Source organism: Pelodiscus sinensis, chromosome 8, assembly GCF_049634645.1.
Source record: "Pelodiscus sinensis isolate JC-2024 chromosome 8, ASM4963464v1, whole genome shotgun sequence".
In the NCBI taxonomy this organism is placed as follows: Eukaryota; Metazoa; Chordata; order Testudines; family Trionychidae; genus Pelodiscus; species Pelodiscus sinensis.
Genome location: NC_134718.1, coordinates 1,332,636 through 1,359,735, shown reverse-complemented (window position 1 = coordinate 1,359,735; position 27,100 = coordinate 1,332,636). Strand labels below are relative to the sequence as shown.

The following is a 27,100-nucleotide window of genomic DNA, read 5'->3' as shown; positions in this document are numbered from 1 at the left end:
AGCTGAGGAGGCGAATGCCTGAGAGGTACAGACTAAACGGGAAGGGGGCCAGTCAATCCTTTTACTCCTATTTCTAGCAAGGACATCTAGCGAAACAGATTTCAGGCTAAAAATGTGAAATATTTTATCCTCAGGGTAATGGAGTGGCTGATGCAACACTCCATTGAGAGAATTAGGGGACGATAATATTAATGAGTCATCATGGGTTTATGGAAAATAGATTGACTTCTGTACAACATCTATTTGACTTGGTTCCACATGGTATCTTGGTTAAACTAGAAGATGAAATATTACCATGGCCCACACTCAAGGGAATAAAAGCCAGCAAACGTAATGGTAAACAGGGAGTTGTCATTGCGCAGGTGTATTTCTAGGTGGGGTGTTGCAGGAATTGGTTCTTGGCCCTATGCTGGGTAGCATTTTTATCAGTGACTGGAAAGAAAACAGTATACAGGCAGTCCCCGGGTTACGTACAAGATAGGGACTGTAGGTTTGTTCTTAAGTTGAATCTGTATGTAAGTCGGAACTGGCGTCCAGATTCAGCCGCTGCTGAAACTGATCAGTTTCAACAGTGGCTGAATCTGGACGCCAGTTCTGACTTACATACAGATTCAACTTAAGAACCCCAGGCATCCCCAAGTCAGCTGCTGCTGAAACTGATCAGCGGCTGATTCCAGGAAGCCCGGGGCAGGGGCTTCCTGTAGTCAGCCACTGGTCGTTTTCAGCAGCTGCTGACTAGGGGACACCTGGGGCAGAGCAGCTGGGGTGCTGCTGGGTTGGTCCAGTGGCACCCAGAGCGGCGCTACGGGACCAACCGGCAGCGCCCCAGCTGCTGTACCACAGGCGTCCGGAGCAAAACCGCGGAGCACGGGGGCAGCGGGACAGCCCAGACGTGCCGTGGCTATCCTGCTGCCCTCGGGCTCCGTGGCTTTGCTCTGCTTTGCTCCCCGTCCCCCTGGTCTGCAGACCAGGGGGATGGGGAGCAAAGCGGCGGAACATGCGGGCAGCGGGACAGCCCAGACGCACCGTGGCTATCCTGCTGCCCTCGGGCTCTGCGGCTTTGCTCTGCTCTGCTCCCCGTCCCCCAGGTCTGCAGACCAGGGGGAGGGGGAGCAGAGTAGAGCAGAGCGGCGGAATGCGCGGCCAGCTGACAGCCCAGACGCGTCTGGGCTGTCAGCTGGCCGCGCGTTCCGCCGCCGCTTTCCTTCCTCTCCCTGGTCTGCTCGAGACCAGGGAGAAGAAGTGCCCCGTTCGTAACTGCGGATCCGACGTAAGTCGGATCCGCGTAACTCGGGGACTGCCTGTAGTTCTTGATAAAGGTCACCCAGAAAAGGGGGAAATGAGGCAGCTAGATCATTGACTCAGTTATTTGCAGGGCTTGACAACAGCGGCAAAAGCTGCTTGCCAGCCCTGCATTGTGCATGTGCAAGAGCCACCGGTAAACGGGGCGCGCGGCTGAAGTTACTTGCCACAGGTGAGTAGATTCTAAAGTTTGTCGAGCCCTGGTTATCTGCATCACTTGTTTTCTTGTACCCATCTTACCAATATATCTGTGCATGCTGGGGCCCATGACTTAGGAGGAGAGGATGATTTTAGTCTGCAGAAGAGAGAAGTGAGGGGGGATTTGATAGCAGCCTTCAACTCCCTGCAGATTAGGCAGTGGTGGCAGATTAGAGAACAAGAGGCCAAGGTCTCAATTGTCGGAGGGAGAGCTCTAGGTTGGATTCTAGGAGGAATTTCACTATGGTAGCACTGAAATGGGTTGGATTAAAGGTTTGTAAGGCCTGGCTTGCCAGGGCCCTGGTTGGAATGATTTAGTTGTGGCTGGTCCTGCTTTGAGCTAGGAATGTAACAGTGTAGTCGACTAACCGATGAGCAAAAGCGTATAGACTAATGCTATAGATTACACGCATCCCCTTCTTCCTCTAACACCCCCCACCCCCCCACCCCCCCCAGTAATTTTTTTTTATCAGGCTGGCCAGCAGCCCAGGCTTGTGCCGGGTCTGGGATGAATCCCCACTTCGGCTCTGCATTTAAAGAGTGTTAGGAGCCAGATGGGCAGGTAGTGTGGCTCAGTTCGAGCTCGGACCGTGTTCAGGAGCTCAGATCCTGCCACCCCGCACTGCTATCTCGGTACCCAAGGCAGCAGCGCAGGGCCACAGGCAGCCGGTTCGCTAGGGGCTGGTTTTTAAACTGGCTCCCCTTGCGGACCAGCTCCTGCCTGGCGCTCCGCGCTGCTGCTTCTGTATCAGGAGTGGGTGTGGCGGGGGGGCTCCTTGAGAGGGTGGCCGGATTGCTCTGGCTGCCGGCCCTGTCCCTGTCCCTGGGAGTAACTGATTCATGAGGTTACTCGATTATTCAGTTAACTGATATTTAACATCCCTACTTTGATCAGGGAGCTGGACTCTAGGGTCGGAAGAGACCGTAGGAGGGCATACTCGTCCATGGTTCTGTGATACACATACGTATGTATGTAAGAACAAAAATGTAGGCCCTGCTTCCAGGATAGTGGATTCTCTTCTGGAAAAGGTTTGGGATGCATGCAGGGCTTTGGAGCAGAGCCCCGAGCTGGAGCTCAGAACAGTGGAGCTCAGAACCAGAGCACAGAAAATCTTGACTGCTCCAGTTTTTTTTTTCATTTTAATCCAAAATGAATGGTATTTTGGCAGAAACTCCTAAAGGTGCCAAAATTTCAGATTGTATAACAATTGATATTAACATCTACTTTACCACTTTACGTAATATGTCACAGTTATTCTCACTTCAGCCGAAATCAAGATTTAATGTACAGATACAAAATTGCAAAGTTTTATTAAAGAATCAGATAATTATCAGACATCCGGCAACACTGCAGACTGCTCCCACCCTTGTGCCAAGGTTAGGCAAGTACGTACCCGTGTAGATTAGTTAGATTAGTATGTGTTTATTTTCAACCTTGTAACCTGTAGCCTCGTTACTTCCCAACAATTAATGTTGTAGTACAGCAATAGCACGTACTAACGCTACGGCACATACCAAATTTCATTGATATATCTATATTAAAGCATTCTTGAGATTAATTAAAAACTTGGAAAATATTGCATAAACTAACTTGCAATTTAGAAATAAAATGTGAGTCAAAACTCGGAGCAGAGGTGGAGCAGTCACTATTGGCGTTGGAGCGGAGCTATTCAAAAATTTGATTACTCCAAATCCCTGGATGCATGGGTACCTTGCGAACTATGAGCTTCATGTGCCAAGAGCTAATGTGACCCTGGGCTGGATAAAGAGGGGCATGTAGAGTAGGAGTAGGGAGGGTATTCTACTTGAGTGGTATTGGAATATTGCAGGGATGGAGAACTTAAGGCTTGGCCCCCGGCTTGCCTCGTCTGGCCCCCAAGGCTCAGGCCTCTCCCCAGCACTGAGAAGCCCATATTAGTGTTCCAGCCTTCTCTCTCTCCCCTTCCCCCCGCTGTCCTTGTGAGGCCCCCGACTGATTTTTTTTTCCTGTGGGTCAGCAGCCCTTCACCCAAAAAAGGTTCCTCACCCCTGAACTATAATATCTGGTTCTGATATCTGCCATTCAAGAGCAATGTTGATAAATTGGAGCGAGTTCAGAGGAGAGCCAGAAGAATCCTCTAGAGCAGCATTTCCCAAACTACGGGCTGTGTCCCGGTAATACCGGGCCTCAGCGTGGCTGCCAGAGTGTCCAGACTGCTTGGGTTCCCCAAGCCCTCAGCCGGGCTGGGCGGATGCAGCCGTATGTTTCAGGGTCCCGGCAGAGGCATAGTGAGGGTTACCAGGTGAGCTCTTATTGCTGGCTGTGGAGGGGATAGGAGGGGCTGGATATGGACCGCAGGGTTGGGGCAGTGGAGGTGCCCGGGGGAGATAGGGAGGGGAACCAGCTGGCAGAAGCAGCACTGCCCAGGGGAGTTCGTGGGGGTGGGAACCAGCTGGCGGGGTCAGTGAAGCTTGCTGGGGGAGATCGCGGGGCAGGGCTGGCCGGGGGTGGCAGGGGGCAGTGGGACTTGCCAGGGGAGATGGTGTGGGTGGGAACTGGCTCGTGGGGGCAGTGAGGCTGGCTAGGGGAGACCGTGGGGCTGGCTGGGGAACTGGCCGTCGGAAGCAGGGCTGGCGGGGTGGGGGAGGGGGGGCAGTGGGGCTGGCCAGGGTAGATCACGGGTGGGGGGGTGGAGAAACCAGCTTGCGGGGGCAGCAGGGCTTGCCAGGAGAGATCGGCTTGGGGGGGGGGGTACAGTTCAGGGCGCACACAGATCCTAAATAAAAATGTAAAAGCAGGGCCTTTTAAATATCCCCACTGCTGCCAGTGAGGTTGAAAGGCACTACAGTGTGTCAGAATGGAGAGAGCCTGGTGCATCCACCATCCGGAATGAGAATATGGATTAAAAAATTCCAAAGATGATGTCAGCTTTCTGAAAATAAATGAGCCCCTTTTCAATACAGTGTGGTGGTGCAGGGTTTTATTGGATTACCGTCCATTTTTCCAATCCATATTCCCTTAACTTGCTGGTAAGAATATTGTGGGTGGCCGTATCAAAAGCTTTGCTAAAGCTGGCTCGGGGGGCTTTGGGAGGACCAAAACCACCATATTTGTAATTTGCTTAATGAATATGCAGATGAATGTTACAGGTCCTCCAAAAGCTCGTGAATGGATTTACTGGTCCTTGTGTCAAAAAGTTTGGGAACCCCTGGTCTAGAGAGCTAAGTAATTGTTATGCCCTAAGCCCTTATCTGCTGTACCAAAGTTGATCCCTCTCTAACCTAGGAATAGCAGGCACTATAATTGGGGCCAGGTGCTTTAGAAAATGCCGCCTTGGGAGCTAAAATCAGCTGTACCTCACCCTCCAGCTGAAATGTCTGCTTTACCGGCGCTTTTCACCATGCTTCTCTGTAGGAAGACAAGGTCATCTGCTGTGAGGCACTCCTGTTCATCCTGCAATTATCCTCTCCACTTCTGGATGTTTTGGATCCTTTCTGAGCCCTTAATCTCATCCCTTCCCTAGACCACCTACCCTTGTTGCAAGGGACTGGAGGCCCTCTGCTCAAAGGAGAGAGAGTGCTCTAGTGAATGTGAAGGGGTCATTCTTCCTAATAAAGTTTTTTTTTTTTTTCCCTCATTCTCATTCTGTCCAAGTTAGACTGTAGTGTGGGAGACTTCCTTCCTGCTTCTGCTGCATTACCCTGTTCTACAGCTCTAAGGGTTTTGAAGAAGGGGGTTAGGAAGCAGGTTTATTTTGTAGTAAGAAGTAATAAACCTGCTATAGGGTCACTGGGAACCCAGAACTCAAACATAAAGACTCAAGTTATTTAAGAAAAGTAGGTAACTTAGTATTTTAAAGGGGAGAGGAAAAGAAATTGGACACTTTCACCTGTGGAATTAGACTTAGCCCATCTACATTCTTTTCCATGTGAGTGACCTGCTAATATTCTTCCATATTCTCAAAAGGTTTCCTAGTAAAGGGGAAAGCAAAAGAGAAGGAAGTTGCCAATTCTCTGGTTCATAAAAAATGGAAATGGTGACTGACTGTTTTTGGATGGTGGGACACAGAGGGGGAAGAGATCCATTAGACAAATCTAGTAATAACATCCCTTCAAAATGGCTCTAAACCTGCCTAACAATGTAAGTGAGATCCTTGCTGTTCCTCGAGATGATTACCTGTTGGTGCTTAGATTCAAAGGCTGTCTGGGCCACCTGTAAAATTATTTTCAGTAGAGACCAAAAGGAGCTGTACAACAGCGCCTGCCTGCCTGCCCGCCCATTGAGTGAGGGTATGTCTACACTTGCACCCTCTTTCAAGAGAGCTGCAACTGAAGACATTTGAAATGGCAAATGAAGCTGGGATTTAAATATCCCGTGCTTCATTTGCATAATCGTGTTATGGCGCTCTTTCGAAATACAAAATGTGGTATAGAGGCAGTTATTTTGGGAGAACACCCTTCAAAATAACCCTTGCTCCTCATAAAATGAGGCTAATAGTTATTTCGGCGGAAGGGTGTTCTCCCGAAATAACTGCCTCTATACCACATTTTGTATTTTGAAATAGCACCAAAATGCTATTATGCAAATGAAGCACAGGGTATTTAAATCCCAGCTTCATTTGCAATTTCAAATGTCTTCATTTGCATCCCTCTCTCAAAGAGGGTGCAAGTGTAGACATACCCTATGCGAGGACAGCCGAAGAATCTATTAACTCCACTGTCTGTTTAGATAGCACGGAGTTGTACAAAATACAAATATGGGTCTTATCTGAGCTGAACACAGCTGTGGCCTACTGGAAAGACAGTTATCCTATCAGAAGGGGACTTGTTCCTAAAAGAGACCTACTGTTTGAGTGTTTTGATACTAAGAAAGGGGGACCATGTAAATACATCATTTTAATAGACCCAGTTCTGAGCTTCAACAACCTCTTTCACCACAACCACTTTGTGTTGAGATGTTACATTAAAAGCAAGAGGGTGAGGTCTCCTATTATCTAAAGTGCCTGAACACAGAAAAGAAAACTGTCATTAGGTGGCTTGAGAGTTTGCAACTGTGCACATACAGATGATGGACTAGAAGCAGGAAGGGATGGTATTAGTAAAGCATAAATTATACAATAAGCAAATGTCTTTAAGAGACCCGTAGCAGCTTCCTTTTTATAGGCCACCTCATGATCTTTGATATAAAATTAAGATTTGTTTATCAGTGCAATGAGCAAATGCCCTTAACATGTAGCCTAGCTAAGTTACTTGCCCATAGATCATTGTAAGAATTCTCAGGGTACTGCTAGCTCCATGAAGACTGAAAGGTTTACTTTGTCCATCTTTAATGAGACCAGTTACCTGATGAGCTGCCAAGAACAGCTTCTCCCAGGATCAGGGGCTCTCTGGCATTTGCAAGTTACAGCCTTTGCAGTTCACCTGGAGAGTCTTGTGCCCTGTCTTCCTGATTCACTAAAGCATGAGTTCCTCTCTATTGATGAAGTTTTAACAGGTTTGCAAATCCTTGCCACGTGACTATTCGAGACAAATGGTCATTACAACAGTGTGCTTTTGCTTAGGAAAGCGCTGTTCCATAATAGTCATCTGCTCTCTCTGTTCCTCATGCACGCATCTTTGCACAGCATCGGCCTCTCAAGTGAACACTGAATGGACTCTTCAGAGATCTGCAGCAGTTTCTCAATGCCCATCATAGGTCTCATGGCATCCCTCAGATAAAATGTGCTCTAGACCAAGAGTAATTGCATTGCATGGAACCATGCGCCCTTCCAGCCGGATGTCAAAACCCACCTCCCTTCCACATTCTCTAGAGCAAAGGGAAGCTCCAGTGCACAATAGATTAAGCTGGTCACAGATCCTCTCTACCCTTAGCAAAGAGAGTGAGATGGCCCCAGATCTTTCTCTTCGTATACAGCCATGGTGTCCAGCACTCTAGTCACATGTGGGTATTTGGCTAGTTCGCCACAGAACTGGGTGGACACAACGGTATACAAAATAAAAGCTGACCAGGGTATTATTTTAACATGTGCACCGAGTGATATCCCATGTGGGAGCCTAAGTGAGCTGACAGAATTTCCTGTCTTGGGGGATTTTCTTAGATTGAAGCAAACCAAATTCCAGAAGCTTCAGTTAGGCTTGTCTCTGTGGATCCCTGCGTAGAATCCAGTTTCCAGCCGAAAGGCTGATATGCAAGGCAAACACGCTTTTGTTAGGCTCCACAATACAAGGCCAAGGCCAAGGAAGAATTCAATGATCTTGTGTTTTTATTGAAACTAATGAACTTCTCAAATACTTGTTCTGAGCATTTTGTATTGGTTAAAATGTTCATTTCAAGGCCAGTTGGTTGAAGCAGTAGTAGTAGTAGTACCATTAGCCAATGGTACTACTACTACCATCTACTTCAAGACAGACCCAAGAAAACCAACAGTAGAACACCACTTGTCATCACCTACAACCCCCAACTTAAACCTGTCCAACACATTATCAATAAACTACAGCCTATACTGGAACAGGATACCATACTCCAAGAGGCTCTGGGAGACAGACCCATAGTCTCCTATAGACAACCACCTAACCTCAAGATGATTCTTACCAACAACCACAGGACATACCACACTAATACCAACCCAGGTACCTTCCCTTGCAACAAACCCCGTTGCCAGCTTTGTCCACATATTCATTCTGCTGATACCATTATTGGACCTAACCAAGTGAGTTATAAGATCAAGAACACATATTCCTGCGCATCCAGAAATATAATCTATGCTATCATGTGCCGAAAGTGTCCGTCTGCTATGTACATTGGACAAACATCTCAGACACTTTGCCAAAGGATTAATGCCCACAAAACAGATATCAGACAAGATTACAAAGAAAAAACAGTTTCTTTCCATTTTAACCAGAAAGGACACTCTCTCAATGACTTAACCACCTGCATTCTGCTACAAAGACCTTTTACATCTGCACTTGAAAGGGAATCCTCTGAACTGTTATTCATGTTAAAATTCGACACTCTCTGAGAAGGAATGAACAAACACTCAAACTATCTTACCCATTACCAAGATAGCTTCCCCAATTATCACCTCTAATACCATTAGCTCACAGACATCCCACTCTCCCCACCTCTAATATCATCAATTCACAGACACTTACCTTCCTTCCTCCCCCCCCCCCTGCATCCCCCTCCTGTTCTGAAATGTGATTTGTCCTTTTCATATGTGTTCATTTTTTTTTAATTGTATCCTTTGGTATCTATGGTTGTGACTATTTTCTTCCACTATTTGATCTGAGGAAGTGGGTCTGGCCCACAAAAGCTCATCATCTAATACCGTGGTCCCCAACACGGTGCCCGCGGGCGCCATGGCGCACGGTGAGCCCCGGCCCCGGGGACGCCGCGGATTCAGCCCCCGCGGCGCATGGGGGGGAGAGAGTGCCGGCCCTGGGTGCGTGGCGCTTGCGGGGGGAGGAAGCGCTAGCGCTGGCTCCGGGCGCGTGGCGCTTGGGGGAGGGAGGGGAGAGAGCGCCGGCCCCGGGCGCGCGGCGCTTGATGGGAGAGTGCCGGCCCCCGGAATGCGGCTATGGGGGGGCCCCGCCCCCGCCTCCCTCCCCCGCGCCCGGCGGGCGAACGGCCACGCCCGTGGGTGAACGGCCACGCCCCCTGGCGCCCGGCAACCCCAAAAGGTTGGGAACCACTGATCTAATAAACCATCTTGTTAGTCTTTAAAGTGCTACATTGTCCTGCATTTTGCTTCAGCTACCCCAGACTAACACGGCTACATTTCTATCCTTATAGACTAACTGAAGTGTTGGAGCATAAGCTTTCATGGGCAAAGACCCACTTAGTCAGATGCATGTAGTGGAAATTTCCAGAGGCAGGTATAAATATGCAGGCTAGAATTGGACTAGAGATAACGAGGTGAATCCAGTCAGGGAGGATGAGGCCCACTTTTAGTTCTGATCTGGAGGTGTGAATACCAAGAGAGGAGAAGCTGCTTTTGTAGTTAGCAAGCCATTCACAGTCTTTGTTTAATCCAGAGTTGGTGTCAAACTTGAAGATGAACTGTAGCTCAGCGGTTTCTCTTTGAAGTCTGGTCCTGACGTTTTTTTGCTGCAGGATGGCTCCCTTTAGATCTGCAATTGTGTGTCCAGGGAGATTGAAGTGTTCCCCTACAGGTTTTTGTATGTTGCCATTCTAGGAGGAGGGTCTGTTTTTCCTAGTGCATCTCAAATTGTATGGTGTGGTTCTAGCCAACTGCTTTTTTCATTTTTCCCTTTAAATTCTCTGTATAGTGTCTATCTCAGTGTTTCTTAAACTATGTTCTGTGGCACACCTGCATGCCACAAGGTAGTCAGAGGTGTGCCGTGGAGGACAACAGAGTTCAAAATGGCCTCCCTTAAAGGGGCAGGTGACCCTTTTTATTTTATTTCTAGAAGAAGAAGGTCCCAACGTCTAGTTTGTGGAGCACTGTCTGATGCTCAGAAGAAAAGTTGGTGGGTCACATGGGGTCAGCTAGTCTTGATTTCCAGTTGCTAAGATACATTACAGTACATCATTTCACTTTTCCTAATGCTGCTTTTCTATTTAAACAGTTGCTGCAAAGATGTGTCCTCATGAATGGAAGAGAAGGGTTAGAAAAGAAAGAGAGGTGGTCGGCCAGACAATAGCTCTTAGTATGGACCACATTTTATTACAAAGTTGGCAAAATCCTGATTTTAAGCATCCGCAGGAAGGCAGGTTAATGAAAGTCAGCATGTAAAGTCAGGCTCTTCTTCCCATCCTCACACTTTCCAAACCCCTAGAACATTTGCTCAGTCTGCCAGAGCAAATCTCACACCGTGAGAAGATGAAGTAACTGCTGCCACTTAGAAATCTAGAAAATCCGAGGATTGTGTCATCGTCTTGGTCTGAGACTGAGGTGTCACTGTGGTGCTTGAGTCTCCTCCAGACAAAAATGTCCCCATAACCTCAGGTACCATTTGCTCCACTCCTGTGTTGAACTCGACTGGACACTAGTCGAATGGATGAGTCTGCACTGGCTTGCATGTGTTCTGGCCTTAGAAGAGAAGTGTGAGTCCTTGTCCCGTCCCAGGCTCCTGTAGTTCCATAGTTTGTCTGTGTGCCTTAGTTCCCCAACTGTGAAGTGTGGCTAGGAGTGCTCCCGGTCCTCATAGGGTGTTGTGAACCTAATACATTAGGTTATGGGGGCTGGTAAGTACCTAATATGTCTAGACTGCTGCAGAGAGTTGTACTGGATATCCACTAGGGATGTAATAGTGTAGTCAATTAACCTTAATGTTATAGACTACATGGATTCTCCTCTTCCTCCCTCCCCCCCCCCCCCCCAGTAAATTTTTCAGCAGGCTGGAAAATAGCTCAGCTCAGTCCTGGCTTGCGATGGGACTGGGACCGAACACCCTTCTGTGGCTCTGCATTTAAAGTTTTAGGAGCCAGGTGGGCAGGCAACCAGCCTCAGGTTTGGCTCATGCCAGGTCTGGGAGCTCAGACTGCCCCTGGACAGGAACTGCTGTAGCAGAGGCAGTAACACAAGGTAACAGGCAACAGGTCTGTGCGGGGTGCTGGCTCCCCTCGTGGACAAGCTCCTGCCTGGCACCCCGCCCTGCTGCCTCTGCGTTGGAGGTAGCAGTGCAGACTGGCAGGGATCTCCTCGGGACTGGGACTGGAGTGCTGGCTGCCGGCTCCACCCACAGGGACTACAGAATAGTCAACTAACCAATAATTCACGAGGTTACTCGACTATTCAGTTAACAGATATTTAACTTTCCCACTACCCATGTGGATAGCTGTCTTACCGGGGATTCCACAGGGCGTTCTGGTGTGTATGTTACACTGTTGAAGACACTTGGGGTTGCAACATTATTAGCATATGAGTATAAAAAGACCCCACTCCACCTTTTCCACAACAGCTGGTTTCCAGCATTAGGGGTTTGGAACCAGGGCAATTGGCTGGGACCTTTAAATGCAGGGGGGCCCTGCAAAGCTGAGCTGCTTGGGCTTTGGCCTCAGCCCCAGGAGGGTGGGGCTCAGAGGCCCCAGCCTTCAGTCCTGCACAGCAAGGCTTTGATTTTCAGCCCTGAGCCCTACAGAATCTAACGCCAGCCCTGCTTGCAGCTTCCCCCCCACACCCGTGGACCTGACAGCCCTGACTGGAAACTACTTGATCTAGTCCAGACTCCTGGACTCAAGGTGCAGGACTAATTAATTAGACCATTGCTTCCAAGTGTTTGTCTAACCAGTTCTTAAAAACCTCCAATGACACAATCTCCCTAGGCAATGTATAGCACTTGATAATTTATTTTAAAAAATCAACACGAACTGTCTAGTGAGTTCCTAAGTCAGCTCTTTAAAGACTTTTGCATCCTAGTTACGAATTACAGTGGTCTCCTGTAGTAGCTGTTGTTTAACCTCTTCCTTTGTTACTGTTGGACTGGAAAGCACAGTATCATTATCCGACATGAATATATCATCCTGCTTTTCCCTATATACAGCAGAACAATAACTAAACACTGTGGTTTTTCCACATTACTGACATTTCTACTATTTGCATAAAGTAACAGACTTCTGCTATTGCTAGGATTCGTTTTTTTCTTAATGTGCTTAACTTTTCTGGCCCTTGACTTCTCATTATCCATTTTCTATAATTCTTGGTTTCTAAATTATATTCGTGACTAGCAATTTGTCCCTTTTGTGTGTGTGTGTGTGTGTGTGTGTGTGTGTATTAGGACCGTCAGTTAAGTCATATGATTAAATTTGAGTCAATTGCAATTACAAAAATTAATTGCTGTTTTAATCACACTGTTAAAATAGACTATCAGTTGAAATGTATTAAATATTTTGGATGTTTTTCTACATTTTCATGTATATTGATTTCAATTAACACAAAATATAGTACAGTTGTCCCAATATTTTTATTAGAAATATTTGCATTGTAAAATAAGATACATAATATTTTTCAACTTGCATCATAAGGTATTATAGTGCAATCTCGATCATAAAAGTACAGCTTACAAATGTAGAATTATTTTTTTTTACATAGCTTCATTCAAAACCATGTAAAACTTCAGTGCCTACAAGTCACTTCATTCATGCTGCTTGTTTAGCCAATCAGAGAAACAGATTTGTTTGTTTTTCCGAGATAATGCATCCTTGTTTCTTGTTCACATTGTCACCTGAAAGTGAGAACAGGCATTCTTGTGGCACTTTTGTAGCCAGCATTGCAAGGTGTTTACATACCCGAGGTGCTAAATATTCGTATACCCCTTCATGTTTCAGCCACCATTCCAGAGGACATGCTTTAGTACTGATTCCCACTAAAAATAATGCATTAATTAAATGTGTGACTGAAGATTTTGAGGGAGAATTTCTCCTGTTTTACCCATATTCTGCCATATAGCTCATATGATGGCAGTCTTCGATGATGACCTAGCACCTGTTTGTTTTAAGAACACTTTCACTGTAGATTTGACACAATGTGCAGAGGTACCTGTGACGTAGTGGGGGGGTACCTTGCTGGTTGCTATGCTGGGCAGTGGGTTGAGAGTTACCTCCACTGGCTGCTGGCTGTAGCGTGGCCCAGCAGGGCAGGGGATGAGTCATTATGCAAAGAGGGTCTCTCAGCCTGTCTGACCAGCTACCCCCCCAAGGAGAGAAACAAAGGAAGGTGGATGCCGCCCCTAGCTGTGGGGCAGGGCTGGAAGAGAGTTTGTTAGTTTCTGTCTGGGATCATGGAGGAAGCAGCCTAGGCAACAGGCTGGGATTTAGGAGCCCAGGCTCTCCCATCTCAAGGGGGGCTGAGGCATCGTAGGCCTGCCCTGTAACCAGATTACATCTGTGCTGTGCTGTATCCTGGAGGAGCAATAAACTCCCTCTATTCTACTGGCTGGGGGAGTCTGTTTGTGCCATTTCGGGGGTGCAGGAGATGGGAAAACCCCAACGCGCCGTCACAGTACCTATGTGAGATTTCTAAAAAGAGCTACAGTACTCCACTTAAGGTTTAAGAATTTGAAGTGCCTTCCAAAATCTGAGAATGAGGTGTGGCGCATGCTTTCAGAATTCTCAAAAGAGCAACAATTCCGATGCTGAAACGCCAGAACCCAAACCACCAAAAAAGAAAATTAATGTTCCGATGGTAATAACTGACTCAGATGATGATGGTCAACATGCATTGGTCTGCTCTGCTTTAAATTAACAAGCAGAACCCTCATCAGCATGGATGCACGTCCTCCATAATGGTTCTTGAAGCACAAAGGGATATCTGGCATGTAAATATCTTACAACACTGGTCATATGAATGCTTGTTCTCACTTTCAGGTGGGGTTATAAAGAAAAAGCAGGCAGTGTTATCTACCAGAAACATGAACTAGTTTGATTGAGCAATTAACTGAATAAGAAGTAGGACTGAGTAGATTTGTAGGCCCTAAAGTTTTACATTTAGTTTTTGAATGTAGGGAGTTTTTCATACATCGGTCCACATTTGTAAAATCATAAATCTTGAAAGACTGCACTACAGTATTTCTAATGGGAGAATTGAAAAATAGTATTTTTTTACAGTGCAAATATTTGTACTCAAATAGTGAGCACTGTACACTTTGTATTCTGTACTGTAATCAATATATTTGAACATGTAGAAAACATCCAAAATATCTAAATAGTAATTCTATTTAACAATGTGATTAATCAGGATTAGTGTTTAATTGCTTGACAGCTTGTGTGTGTGTGTGTGTGTGTGTGCGCGCACTCACTCATGTATGTATCTTATGTGTGTAGTACTTATAGCTGCTATCATTCCCATTTAAACCAGGTTGTTTTTTTTAATCAGCACAATCTTTCTTGATTGTGGCTTACTGGACTTTTGGTGAAAGGCTCTTAAAGAGCTTCCTAGCTGTTCATATCTTTCTCATTGCATTCTTTCTCCCCACTGAATTGGTTCATAATAGGGATGTGAAGGTCTAGTTGACTAGTTGCTTCCCCCTCCCCCCGCTGCCTCGATCATATAGTACTTCAAAATGACAGCACCACTTGAAGCCTAGGTCCAGACCCTGAGCTCCAAGTGACGCTGCCACTTTGAAATGCTGTGTGCAGCCTGGGGCCAGCTGGGGTGTCCGCAGGCTGCACACTGTGTTTCAAAGTTACAGCACTGCGTGGAGCCTGGGATCAACTGGGGACTGACCCCAGGCTCCACATGGCGCTTTCGCCTATGAAGTGTAGCAACAGCACTAGGGCGGAGGTGCCCCATTGACTAATCGAATAGTTGATGCAAAATGCACCGACTATTCGATTAGTCAGTCGATACTTAACATCCTTAGTTCATACTGGCTTTCAGTTTTGTGAAATTGATGTTTTAAAAGCACCACTTATATATTTTACTGGTCTGGGTTTTATTCAGTTTGCACATCATACATGTGGTCAAGTGACGATCCCTTGTATCTACTCTACCATTATTTTGAGTTCTGTGATCAGTTCTATGCCTGTCAAGATGAAGTGTCATGTAAATTCTCCCATCCTGGATGCACCGCTTTTTGGGTTAGGAAATTGTTTGTAGTGGAATCATCTGGGTGAAAGTGAGTAGATGTAAACAGAGGTGACGTGCTGTGTTTCAGCAACTCTGTGTCTGGCAAAGCAGAGCGTGTGAGTAAAGAGGCTATAGCGGGGCTTTGCTGATGGTGGCAGAGCAAAATTTGCATGGCCGGCATTAACTGCATTTCCTTATCTTCAGATGCCTGAGTTGTTGCTCAGCTCTGCATTCTCCATGGGCACCTCATAGCACCAACCAGCCACAACTCTGCATTAATGCTTTGGTCATGGAATTCTCTGATCTCTCCTTCTCCAACTCTTTCCACATGTTGTGTTGTTTTAGAAAGTTCTCAATCAGTTAAAACAACTTTCAGGTCCTACCCAAAATGAGCGTGTGTATTTTTGTGCTCTCGTTAGTGGACTCAGCAGGTGGCCCACTACAGTAGTGACAGACTTTTCCCAAATGCCAAAGACACAGATTTAGGATACCTGTAAATCAGTTGTGGGCACATTGCTATCACGGTATCCTTTGGGATAGTTTTGAACTAAAGGGTTATGGTAATTCAAACTGGAACATGTTTACTTTCTTGGATCCCTTTGTGTCATCGTTTCTTTTCTGATACCACCATTGTTACAGGCAAAAACTTGCCTAGCTAAGCATTAAGATGTCTCGTTAAGTAGTGTTGTAAAACCCAAATCTTGCTGTTATCATAATCTTATGCATGATACAAAATTGAGGAAAGTAACAGCATGACGACAACTCTCATGGCTCTTTGGCTTTTATTGTTAGATCTGTCATTACTGCGTACGTAGTTATTACACATTAAGGTGATGTCCACGATAGGGATTTAAGCAACTAGTCGACTATCTAGTAAGCATATGCTTATCTATCAGAAGGGTCACAAGAGGGGGAGCCTGAGTCGGGAGCAGGAGCTTAAAAGCCGATTCCCGCAAACACCGTCTCTGTGGGGGGCAAGAGAAGTAGAGGCACAGCAGAAACAGCGTAAGCAGGGACTGAGGCATTCTCTTCTCATGCAGCTTCTGCAGCAGTTCTGCTTTTGAAATGTACACGAGACCAGCAGGGCTCTTGCTACAGTTCAGAGGTGGAGGTGCCCTTATAGACTAATGAAATCCCATCGACTACTCGATTAGTTAATTACTCCAAATTTAACATCCCCAGTCTGCACCTCGGTTAGTGTCCAACTCTGGGGAAGTAGGTGAGGACTAAGAACCATAAACAAAACATTGTGCTGTCCCTGAGTTTGATGATGCTTCCCCTTTTGAGGGGGGGAGCCTCACTAATATTTTGTAATATTTTAAGCAGCCTTATTAGTGGTTAAGCAGGGCAGAAGTTGTTAGATCCTTATTGGGTCTAAAAGAAGACCTGAAGTGCTTACATCCTAGTGAGATCTTTTGCAAAACTTGAAGTGTTCAGCCACTGTTCTGCTGAATATGGTTTAGGATTACTGTTGCTTATAGCATCATGGCTCCATAATACGTCTTTGCCAGGTCACATGTTTGGAGGTGGGTGGGAAGATAGTCTCCATTCTCAGTTGCCTAGGTAAATGAGGAAATGCACTCGGGTGCTAACTGAACATGGTATGAAAACCTGGAGAGTCAACCTGCTTTACTGAGCTTTGCTGCCGTTAGTGTGGAAATGGCACACCCAGGGTTTGAATCAGCACTTCATGAAGGGGAGTATAATTGTGGAGAAGAGAATTCACATTCTCTTCCAAGGCTGGGTTAACGGGGCAGCAGTTTGTTGGTGTATATAAGGGAGGATCTCAAAGATCACCTGCAAACGTGGGTGATTGGATTGACAGAGAAAGCATGACATGCATGTGTGCATGGGATTTTTAACCATACAGACACACATCAGGAAGGTCAACGTGAAGTCTCCTCTCCCCAGATTTTGCTACAAGACTTCTTTGAGGCTGAGTTGTTAACTCACACCTAAAATAATGCTTTTGGACATTGAAAGAAATGGGTGTGAACAATATAGCTTTTAAAAAAATATAAAACTGCATTCTCTGTTGTGATTTTGAGGTTTTTGCCTGCTTTGCTAATTCTCCAGACACTATAGAGCTTTCTAGAGTGAATAAACTCTAACTTCTAATGAGGGAGCAAAAAAACAAATAAAATAAAAACCCAACCTAAAAAAAGCCCAGGACTTTTTTGGGCTTTATTAATACATTATAAAGAATAAAAAGACAAATTGTTTTTTCTTTGTTGTTGAAAGTGGGCCATAAAAGGAAGATAGGTTTTAAAAAGTATAGAAGCTTAGATTCTGTGGAACAATGTGGGAGATACTAAAAACTGCAGGAAACCTCCCCCCCCCCCAAAAAAAAAAATCTTGGGATCTTCATTCTCCCTCGCCCCTCATTGCCTGTGACTTGTGATGTCTCTGCTCCCCCACCCTGCTCTGTAGCTGCTGTGAGCTATCAAACACTGATACAGATGCTGAAGGTATACACACAAGGGACTTAACAAAGGCAGCCATGTTAATTTTTATTCCATTTGAAATGCAGGGAGAAAATCCTCTTCCAATGGGAAAAGGACAAAATCAATGGGAAAGGATATGTTCTTTTCAAACTTCTAAGAGCAGTGACAATAGAGGAAAAAATAGTATAAAAAGTAGGCTGTTCCTTTTTCAAGACTGTTTCCTGTGCATTTTGTATTCATTCTGCATAAATGCTTTTTTAGGGGGAGGGAGGAGGGGATCCTAAGTGAACATAATATGGCAAGTCTTATTCCACCTTTGCTATGTTTCACTCTACTTTTTTTGGGGTGGTGGTGGTGAGGATTGGGCTACATGGCTGTTCTGCTAGGTCCTTAGTATAATTTTTGAATACATTCATTCTTCCTTTATTTGCCATTTAATGTCAAGAATTGCACATAAGATGTTCTGCCGTTGCTATGCAACTGCTAAATCCAATATTTAATATTAATAAAAACTGAGTGGCATTAACATCAGTAAGAACAGTGGGCTAGCGAACTACGATTGTACAATATGCAGGCTGTAAAACTCGGCCGTGATTTCAGTATGCTGTTGCATGCATGACAAATTGCGGGGCATGAGTCACTGTCAGTTACTATTTTAAGAATGGTGAGTTTGAGTTAAATCTGAGCATCAATGATTTTTGTAACAACAAAGAAGTTAAGAGGTGGGGTTGATTGGCCAGATGACTTCGGGGTTTATTTCAGAAGTGAATTGTTATGGGTCATTGTCCCATCAATAATAGCAAAGGAGTCAAAATGTAAAGCATAAAGGGTCAATACCCTGATTCTTCTATTTTTCTTCTCTTAGGTAAGGTGGTTCGGCCCTTCCCATTGCTCCTGCCACTTCCTGAAGCCTGAATTGGCTTTTTTGGAAGCAGTGTTGCTTGTCTGCCTGACAAGGTGCCGTTGGATGGGATATTTATTTCCTGCTTTTCTTTTTTTAAATAATCTTTCCTCTGTTCTCTTCCCTCTTTCTCTTCACTCATTTATTTTTTCCCACATCACTGTTGCCATTTTTTCCACTTAGACTGCTCTCCTGACATTAAATATTAGCATCAGTCTCCATGTTCATGCAAGATGTACTACCACCATCGATATTGCTCCTTGGCAGTCTTTTAGCAGCTAACTGGCATTAAATGCTAGAAGTGCTTCTAGGGTCTTAGAGCTGATGTTGTTAATGCTTCTAGTGTTGCATGAGAATTGTAGCTAGTATCACATGAGGGAATAGAGCTGCTCCTGGTCTCCACTGGTACTGAGCATGCTGTCCAAAGAATAAGACTTGACATCAGGCCAGGATTCTGTACATGCAGGAAACAGTGCTGCTTTCTGAGAAGTGCTGTTTTCCAATATTAAGCTTTCTTTCTTTAAAGGGTTACCATCACCTTGAATTCTAGCCAGTTTAAAAACAAAACTGAAAGTAATTTCAGGCACTTCTCCCATCCCTGACGCCCCCTGCCAGTTTGTGGTTTTACAATACCGTTTCCTCTTGCAAAAATGACACTGTCTCTCTCTTTGCTATTTTTGAAAGACCTGTGTGAACAGGAGAAACCAATTAACTGTTCAGAGTGCAATCAAATGCACAGAGTAACCATACTTAGGAGATTTTTTAATTTTTTTTAAAATCTTCTGTGTCACTGCTGGCAGTAGTAGGCAAAACATTTTCACATAGAAATAGGACTGAGGTGACTGTCCCTTTTTGAGACTCTTTGCCCTTTTAGTATTCACTCACTGGTAATGTGTCTTCTGGTCAGTATTGGGTGGTTAATGCCTCTGTAGACTTTGCTTCTAGATAGGAGTTAGATTAATATTGACTTTACATAGTCGCACTAATTTAGGAGGGAGAGTTAATCTTTTTCTGAGGGTGCTAAAATTGATTAGCACTTAAGAGTGGCATAGTACATTGCATGAGGGTAAATCAGACAGTATATAAAAGGTGGGACTGACACTGAATATCTAATGATTTGAATTTGTTTCTTTAGTGGTATAGGATTGCTGAAATTTTCTTCTTTTTAGGATTTCCCCTTCCCATGAAGTTACTAGGGGGAAGTTTGAAAAATTGACTCTGGCCTATGTTATAATTCACAATGTTGAGATTTAGAACAAGGCACAGAAGAGGCTAATGGACTTTTCGCTGGAAAAATTGTACCTCTTTTGAAATGGAATTTAGGTGTTTATTTAAGTAATGAATATTTTGGGAGAGTGCCCTGAATTGAGAGGCACATTATAGAAATTAAAACTTCACATTCTTTCCAAAATCATTTCCATAATGTCTAACATGTCTCTACACTGTAACCCCATTATCTGCAAAAGTACGGGAATGAAACTGGATTCTAGGATGTTATGATTTTTTTGGAAACTTAGTCATTACAGTTGACCTATTGATCTTGGGAATACTAGGAGAAAACATGTTCACATCTGTTCTTGGAATAGATAAATATAGAACTGCTATTGTAAATATTCGGGTAGTGACTGACGTACTTTATCTAGAAAGCTAACAATTCTTTTCTTTGCTTTTAGGGTTTGAAAGTATTCTAGAAGGGCTGTTTGGACCTGGATTATTAAAAGATCTCAGTTTATTTAAAGGTATTCAGTCTTTAATTTTGTGTCTTGTTCTGCATTTCTAACCACAGAAGCAATTTCAGCTCTGCCTCTAGAAAATGTGTGTTACCGTGGTGATTTGTGCTTTTTTCCCTCCCCCCAGGCAATGCTCACAGTTAGTTTCATATTGGCTAAAATTACTAATGAATGTGCGTTCATCTTTATGTAGCTGGCAATGTATTTGGCGTTCCTTAGAAAGAAACAGGTTCATTGTGCATAGATTAACAGTATATATCTCTGGAATATTTTGGGGATTTAAAACATGTCAGAAACCAAATCTGCATCTGCAGGCCCTAGAGAAGAATGTTGTGAAACAGGTATTTATTGGTTTGTCTTTTGGCACCACTAAGTTGTGGTTTATGAATATGAAGTAATTTGCTATTCCTCTGATTTACAGACTGTGAGCCCGAAGGTGTTTCTGATTGGTCTTTTGATGAAAATTGTCTTTTCTGCTGCTTGAGAAGAGAAAAAGTGAAGGTAACGCTGCAGATGTATAAAGCTAGTGGGCTGTGCTTTCGCCCACTTGTCCCAGCTAGATAGGAACATAATTATGTAGCTGGAGGAGAATCTGCTCTTTCCCCTACCACTCCTCTTTCCCGCTTAACATTTTTTTCATTGATAAATCAAATGCAAGACAATGGGCAAAGATGTCTCTTCTCGGCGTGTGGGGGTGTGTTGTGTGGAGTTTTTGTTTGTTTCAAAGACTATTAGGAAAGAAAGTACAGATCCCCTGCTTCATTGTAAGCATTTTGTCTTGCACAGCTGCACTGGAGTCAGTGACTGCCCTCCATGTGGACATGGAGAGATGCAGAGCCTTGTTCCATATCCTGAGACCTGTTGTCTCTGAATTAAGAGGCTGATCTAAAATAGCAGTGCTTTGCCACATTTGTAACCAAGTCACAGCCTGGATGTGCAGGAGCGAAGCCTGTGTCCACATACGCGTTTTGTAACCAGACTGTAGCCATGCCTGCAACAAGCGCTGAGCGTAGGGTGTCTGCTCAGTCTGTGCAGAAATATGGGTCTGTAATGCAGGCAGGAAGGGTTAACGGTCAGGATGTGAGTGTGTCACCATGTGCTTGGTTAACCAATGAGCCTGGGCTTGTTGATGAATCTTCACAGTTACCCACCAGTTCCCGGGAGCAGATTGCTGCCCCACATGTAACCAACCATGTAACAGCTGAAACTTCCAGCACTTCCACAGTTACTTAAAGGCATTTTCACATCCTTAGTTACTGTGTCAGGGAAATCTGGACCTCTCAACTTATGCAGGAAGTGATCATGTAAAGTAATACAGCACGTGGTCCATTAGCAGGTTCTCCCAGCACACTGGGGGTGGGGAAAGCCCTTCTTTGCTGCAGCTACCACACAAGGCAGTGTGGTTTGTGCAAATAGGAAGTGCCGTACTGTTTTATGTTGCTGGCTCCTAGCTGCTGTGAGCCACAATGCTCATGACATTGGCACCTTCCACTTTTACATGAACATTTTTCTTAGGGCTTGCGGGAGTAGATGCAGAGCTGTTTTGAGAAGGGTTCCTTGTCTTCCATTGAGACACCCCGACCAACACAGTGAGTTCTGAACATAATCTGCTGTTATAAGAATAGCTGTACGGGTCAGACCGATGGTCCATCTAGCTTCAGAGGGAGTGACGTGAACAGCAATTATTGACTCCTCCTCCCCTGTCATCCAGTCCTAGTGTAGCAGTTAGATGTTTAGGGATACCCAGAGAATTGGGTTGTGTCCCTGCCTGCTGTCCATCTTGGCTTATAGTAACTGGTGGACCTGTCTTCTGTGAATTTATCTAATTCTTTTTTGAACCTGCTTGTTTCTTATGGCCTTCACAACATCCCGTGGCAATGAGTTCCACAGGTTGACCGTATGTTGTATAAAGAAGCACTTCCTTATGTTTTAGACTTGCTGTCTGTTAATTTCGTTGAGTGACCCCTAATTCTTGTGCTATGTGAAGGGGTTAAAAAAACTTGTGTTCCTTTTCTCCACACCATTCAGGCTTTTATAGATCTCTATCCTATCTCCATTCAATCCTCTATTTTCCAAGCTGATGATGGATTTACATCAAGGATGCGCTTGGCTATGTTGTCAGGAGCGGATACAAGGAGGAGAGGCCCAGTCTGTGAAGTGGAATCAGATGTTGGATAAGCAGATTTGAGAAGGATTTGGGTGACTCTTGAGTTGCCTATTTAGACAAACAGTCCCACCAAAATAAAGATACTGAAGGGTCTGACGTTACTACGTGCACAGCAAAAATTTAAGACAAGAGCATCTGCAATTTGGTCCATTATGTGTATATTAGGTATGGTCCACTTATTGCTTTCTAGTTGCTAATCTAGCTATTAGCTGAAAGCTTGGCTGTCCCTGCTGTATTGTGAATATAACATGTTAGCCGTTTCTTTCTAGTTGCAACATGTTCTAATTTTGACTGTCATGTACACTGAGTGATATAAACATTAAAGCAGTATTCTTCAAAGTGGGCTGCAGGCCCATGCCACTTTGTGTACAGGGTCCATGGCCACGAGCCTTGCGGCTCCCATTGGCTCCGGTTTGCCGTTTCCAGCCAGCCCCTTGGCGGGAAACAGCCAATGGGAGCCACGAGGCCCCATGGCTATGGACCCTTTCGGTAAACAAAGTGGTGCAGGCCCACTAGTGGCTTTCCCGCAGCAAGCCCATGGCCCACTGTGAGGAACGCTGCCTTACCGTATAGGCGATAATATTCAGCAAATGTTTACTCTGTAGGGGCACATTAGTCATGCCTTGTCAGGGCTGAGCGCTGGCACCTCCAGGCTTGGAAGGTCATTGCCCTGGGATCTCTGGGCTTGCATGTCGGTTGTGAAAGTCAAGAGTAGTTTGAGCCCTGGTACCTTTCATTACAAATTAAGCTCTGCACTTACTGCATCCCTTGTGCCGACTAGGAGAGGCCTTTGGACTGTCGGGTGCAATTGTGCTCTCACTGGCCAAAGGAACTTTAGAAGGGGGAATGCAGCGAAAGAACCCTTGAAATAATATCGGGACGTGAGGCTCCTCGTTAGCTGAGCACATTAGGCCATAGGAGGGTTGGGTTAGGATGGAGAGATGACAAGGCTGCGTGTCGGTCATCACAGAGTTCCTGTATCAAAAGGGTTTAAGCAGCTGGAAGATGGCGGGAGTGGCTGCAGTAACAGAAGTGTGTAGATGCCAAGGCCGGAAGGGTTTGTGATGGTCACCTAGTCTTGCCTTCAGATTGGTACGAATAGTTGTTGATAAAGTTCGTGTTCGTAACAGGAAGCAGGTAGGAAGGCTCCCCGCAACTGCTGTGTACAAAGAAGATTGTGGCCTCTGTCACGGTGACAAAGGAGCTGGTATGGTCCTACTTGTAACTTCACTGTTACTGCAGTAAAACTAATTCTGAGAATTGATTAGCCTCCCTGGGTCCACTGTGGGCTTCAACATTTGTGCCCCTTTTGGAACTCATAGGATTTCCCACTTGTCCCTCTCGCTTTCACGACAGCCTTTGGAGAAATGGATGTGGGTGGGCAGTGCCACTCCATCTGTACTAAAAGTGCCTGGGGCTGTGTGAAGTGCTTTCTTTCCCATCGAAAGATGGATCTGCCTATCCAACATTATTTGCAACCGTTGCTGGTGTCCTTAGCTCACATGTAACACCACATGGGAGGGGCTGCAGGCAGTAAGGTGTGTAACTACCTTATCTTATTTTATTATTTGAATTAAAAACTCGCTTGACATGAAATTGTGGATGATGAAGGGTGCCGTTTAACTTGGAGTGTGTGTGTCTCATACCAGTTTGCTTGAACCCTTTTCTTTGCAGTTGAACTACTTCAACCATCTCTTTACCTGGTTTCTCTTGGAGTTCTCGGCTGCACTTTCCATAACAGTGCTGTAATTATTCTGTATCTCTCTGACATAAGATTTCAGTCAGTGAATGCTCCCTGTGCTGCCTGCCTCCTTGATACAGCAGCTCTGTTGGTTCAGTTTGCATCCCGCCTTTTGAGGGTGTTAGAAGGGAGAGGAACCGTGCGGGGCAGGTGGCGATGGTGCTGGTGTGGAATTAGTGTAATTGCAATTGCAGTCGGGAGGAAAGCACTGCATAGACTGGACAGCATTGTGGTGCCCGTCACTCTCCTCTTTCCCCTTTCCCTGCCCTCGCTTACCTCCCGTCACCACCCTTACTGTTTCTGCCTGGGCGACTGGATTGAACCGCGAGTCGCTGCACTTCTCTGCTACACTCTGCGACCTCAGAAGTACCCATGATTTAAGTAGTCTCCTCCTCCTCCTCCTCCTCCTCTCTCCCTTGTGCACATCAGTCAGTGCAGCTGGGTGCCACTAGCAGGCTGTGCTCAAAGGAAGCTCAGGACTGGGGTGGCCGTGGGTGGTGCAGATGCTGTTGCAGAGCTAAGTAGGGGGTAAGGCCCCTCGCTCTTGGCTCTAGTCTGTGCTGAGTGTTTTGCCTTCCCAAGCAGGCAGACTCTCACCCATTTTTTTAAAAGGAGAGAAGACCGTGTTTCTAACTGCAGTGCGCTGAAAAGATCAGTGTACGGGTAGCAGTTGTTTTGGAGAGTGGAGTGGCGAGCACACTATGCACATTTGTGGATTGTATGATTTTCATGGGAGAATAGCGAATGCGTTGGTTGAGAATATTCAAAAATAAAACTGAAGCACACAGAGATGACTTAATTTGCCTAGTGTCAGCCAGCAGGCTGGTGGCAGAGCTGGGAATAGAACCCAGGTCTTCACTCCAGTACTCTATCCGCTAAGCATCACTGCCTCTCATTTAAAGCACTTTTGTATAAAATGGGAAATAACTGGCAACTCCCAGTCTCCCAAATTCTGTGGATCTGGCAGTTTCCTAGAATCCAAAGAGTTGCACCTACTTTGTATAGCGCTTTATATTTTGTTAATGAAATTGGTGCAAGAAAGGTGTTATGACAATGTAAAATATCACACATTCAGATACCAATTCAAACTTACCAGCAAATATGGCATTTAAAAAGAAGTACCTCAGTGTCTTAGACACCACACACCCCAGTGTACAAAAACGGCCTTTCCAGCTTAGCTAATCTACCCAGCCTGAGTAAATGTGGAACATTTTTATGTGTAGTTGAACCTGGCTAATTCTTCTTTAGCCAAAATGAAAACCTGGTAACTTGCAAAATCCTCTGGTCTCCACCCAGTCTATAGCACAGATTTAATAGACAGTGTTTGATAGTGAGGTCTAATATTTTATAACTTCTTTAACTGAAATACAACCAATATAATTAAGGTTTTGCCTAATAACTTGATAGCAGTTCACTGTTAAAAATAAGTGAACAAGTGCACTTAATGTTTAATTGTTTGCATATTTACTAATTCACAATTTGCTGAAACAGTTGCAAAAAGACATATGTTAATTGAGGCTTCCTTAAGAATATTTAACGTAAAATGAAGTAATCTTTCCTCTCAAGTTAGAGCTCAGTTGGAATGCAGTGCTCTGTATTTTGGAAAACCCCATAGCTGAAGGGAAATAAGCTCTGGAGAGAGCATTAATAACGATGAAAGCTTTAGCAAGCAAGTCCTGTGAGGAGAGTTGAGAGATGAGCCTGTGCAATCTGGCAAGTAGGCGTTGCCATCCGCTGCTGTGTAAAGAAATGCAAAAAAAGCGAAAGGCTAATTAGTGTCAGCTAGGGGAGGCAGAGAAAGCATTGGAGCAGGATGAAGCTGCAATAGGGAAAAGTGCAACACATTTTTCTAGATATTTAAATTCTAAACAGTGGGAAAGAGAATGAAAAATGGTGCGAGTGCACTGAAATGAGCTGGATGCAGAGACGGAGCAGAAGACCTTTCCTGAGCTTACGTACACAGATAATTGTGAAGAGAGTAGTGTGCTGCAAGATGGAAACCCACAGATGAGAGAGCGCAGGCTAGCCATGTCCTTAGTAATTTAAAAGCCCAAACTACTTGAAACATTTTTTTCATACTCATTCATTAATGATAGTATCATCTTCTTCACGTGCTTAGTCAGACCTGCAGGTGGGGGGCAACAAAAGGGGCAGTTGCCTAGGCGGAGCGGTACCAATGGTGCAGGTAGGTGGGGGCACATATGGAATCCCTGACTGCCGGAAAAGCGTACCCAGCAGCACAGGAGCAGCACTGCCCTAGTGTCAGGTGAACCATGTCTGTGCAGGTGTGTGGCTTGTGCCTGCATGGACCAGCAGGGGTCCATTGACGGTTTTGTCTTGAGGCCTGGAGTAGTTGTGGGTGGACTTTCCCGCAGTGAATAGTTGTCCTAGTTGTTGTGCCTCTTTCGAAGCTTGCGCCTTTTCTCTCTAAAGGAAGAGGCAGGTGAAGAAGGATTAATGGTGCTTGGGTTTATGCTGGGAGACCCACTACTTGGTTGCCATTGAATCACTTGAAGCTCTTTACTCTCAGAAGAATTTGTCATTTTTAGTTGAGAGATTGGCAAAGGAAGCTCCTGAAAGGGGTTGGAATCCTGATTTTGAAGTTGTAGAACTCAAATGGTTGTGATGGTTTTAAAATGTGTTCAAAATCATTGCATACTGTTAGCGTTAGCTAGCGTCTAGGAGCCCTGATCATGGACCTGTTTGCTCTTTATTTGAATAGCATCGAGTACAAGAGATGGTCCCTGCTCCAAGGAGCTTACCCAGACAAGAAACAGCCTGGGGGGATGGAAGAGAACCATGAGACGTACCACTGGTGTCATGCTGACCAGTATCAATGTCCTGGATGTATCACTAGAGACTGAATAAAATCTGACACCTGGATTTCATCTTTAAAAATATCCAAGGCAGCTGCACTGTCGGTTTTTGTATTGTTTCATTGTGCTACAGTGTGATAGGGAAGGATTGAAACCAGAGTGGGTAGCTTCTTGTGGAATCATCCACTCCCTTCTGTGGTTGTGGTGGGTATCATTAAGTGACTTATACCTGACTCTGAACATACTGTGCTATTTTTGTTTTTTCTAATTCTGTAAATGGATGGGCTTTGAGT

The 27,100-nt window shown here is 45.1% G+C and overlaps 1 protein-coding gene across 1 annotated transcript in view; it reads left to right on the top strand.

Moving 5' to 3' along the window:
- The window catches only part of LOC102448559 (ligand-dependent corepressor), a 78,665-nt gene that overhangs the window by 30,032 nt on the left and 21,533 nt on the right, over window positions 1–27,100 (top strand). The window contains exons 2-3 of the mRNA XM_075934484.1: window positions 20,027–20,092; window positions 20,505–20,584. Of these exons, the coding sequence (XP_075790599.1) occupies window positions 20,027–20,092; window positions 20,505–20,584 (146 nt within the window). The remainder of the gene's footprint in view (window positions 1–20,026; window positions 20,093–20,504; window positions 20,585–27,100) is intronic.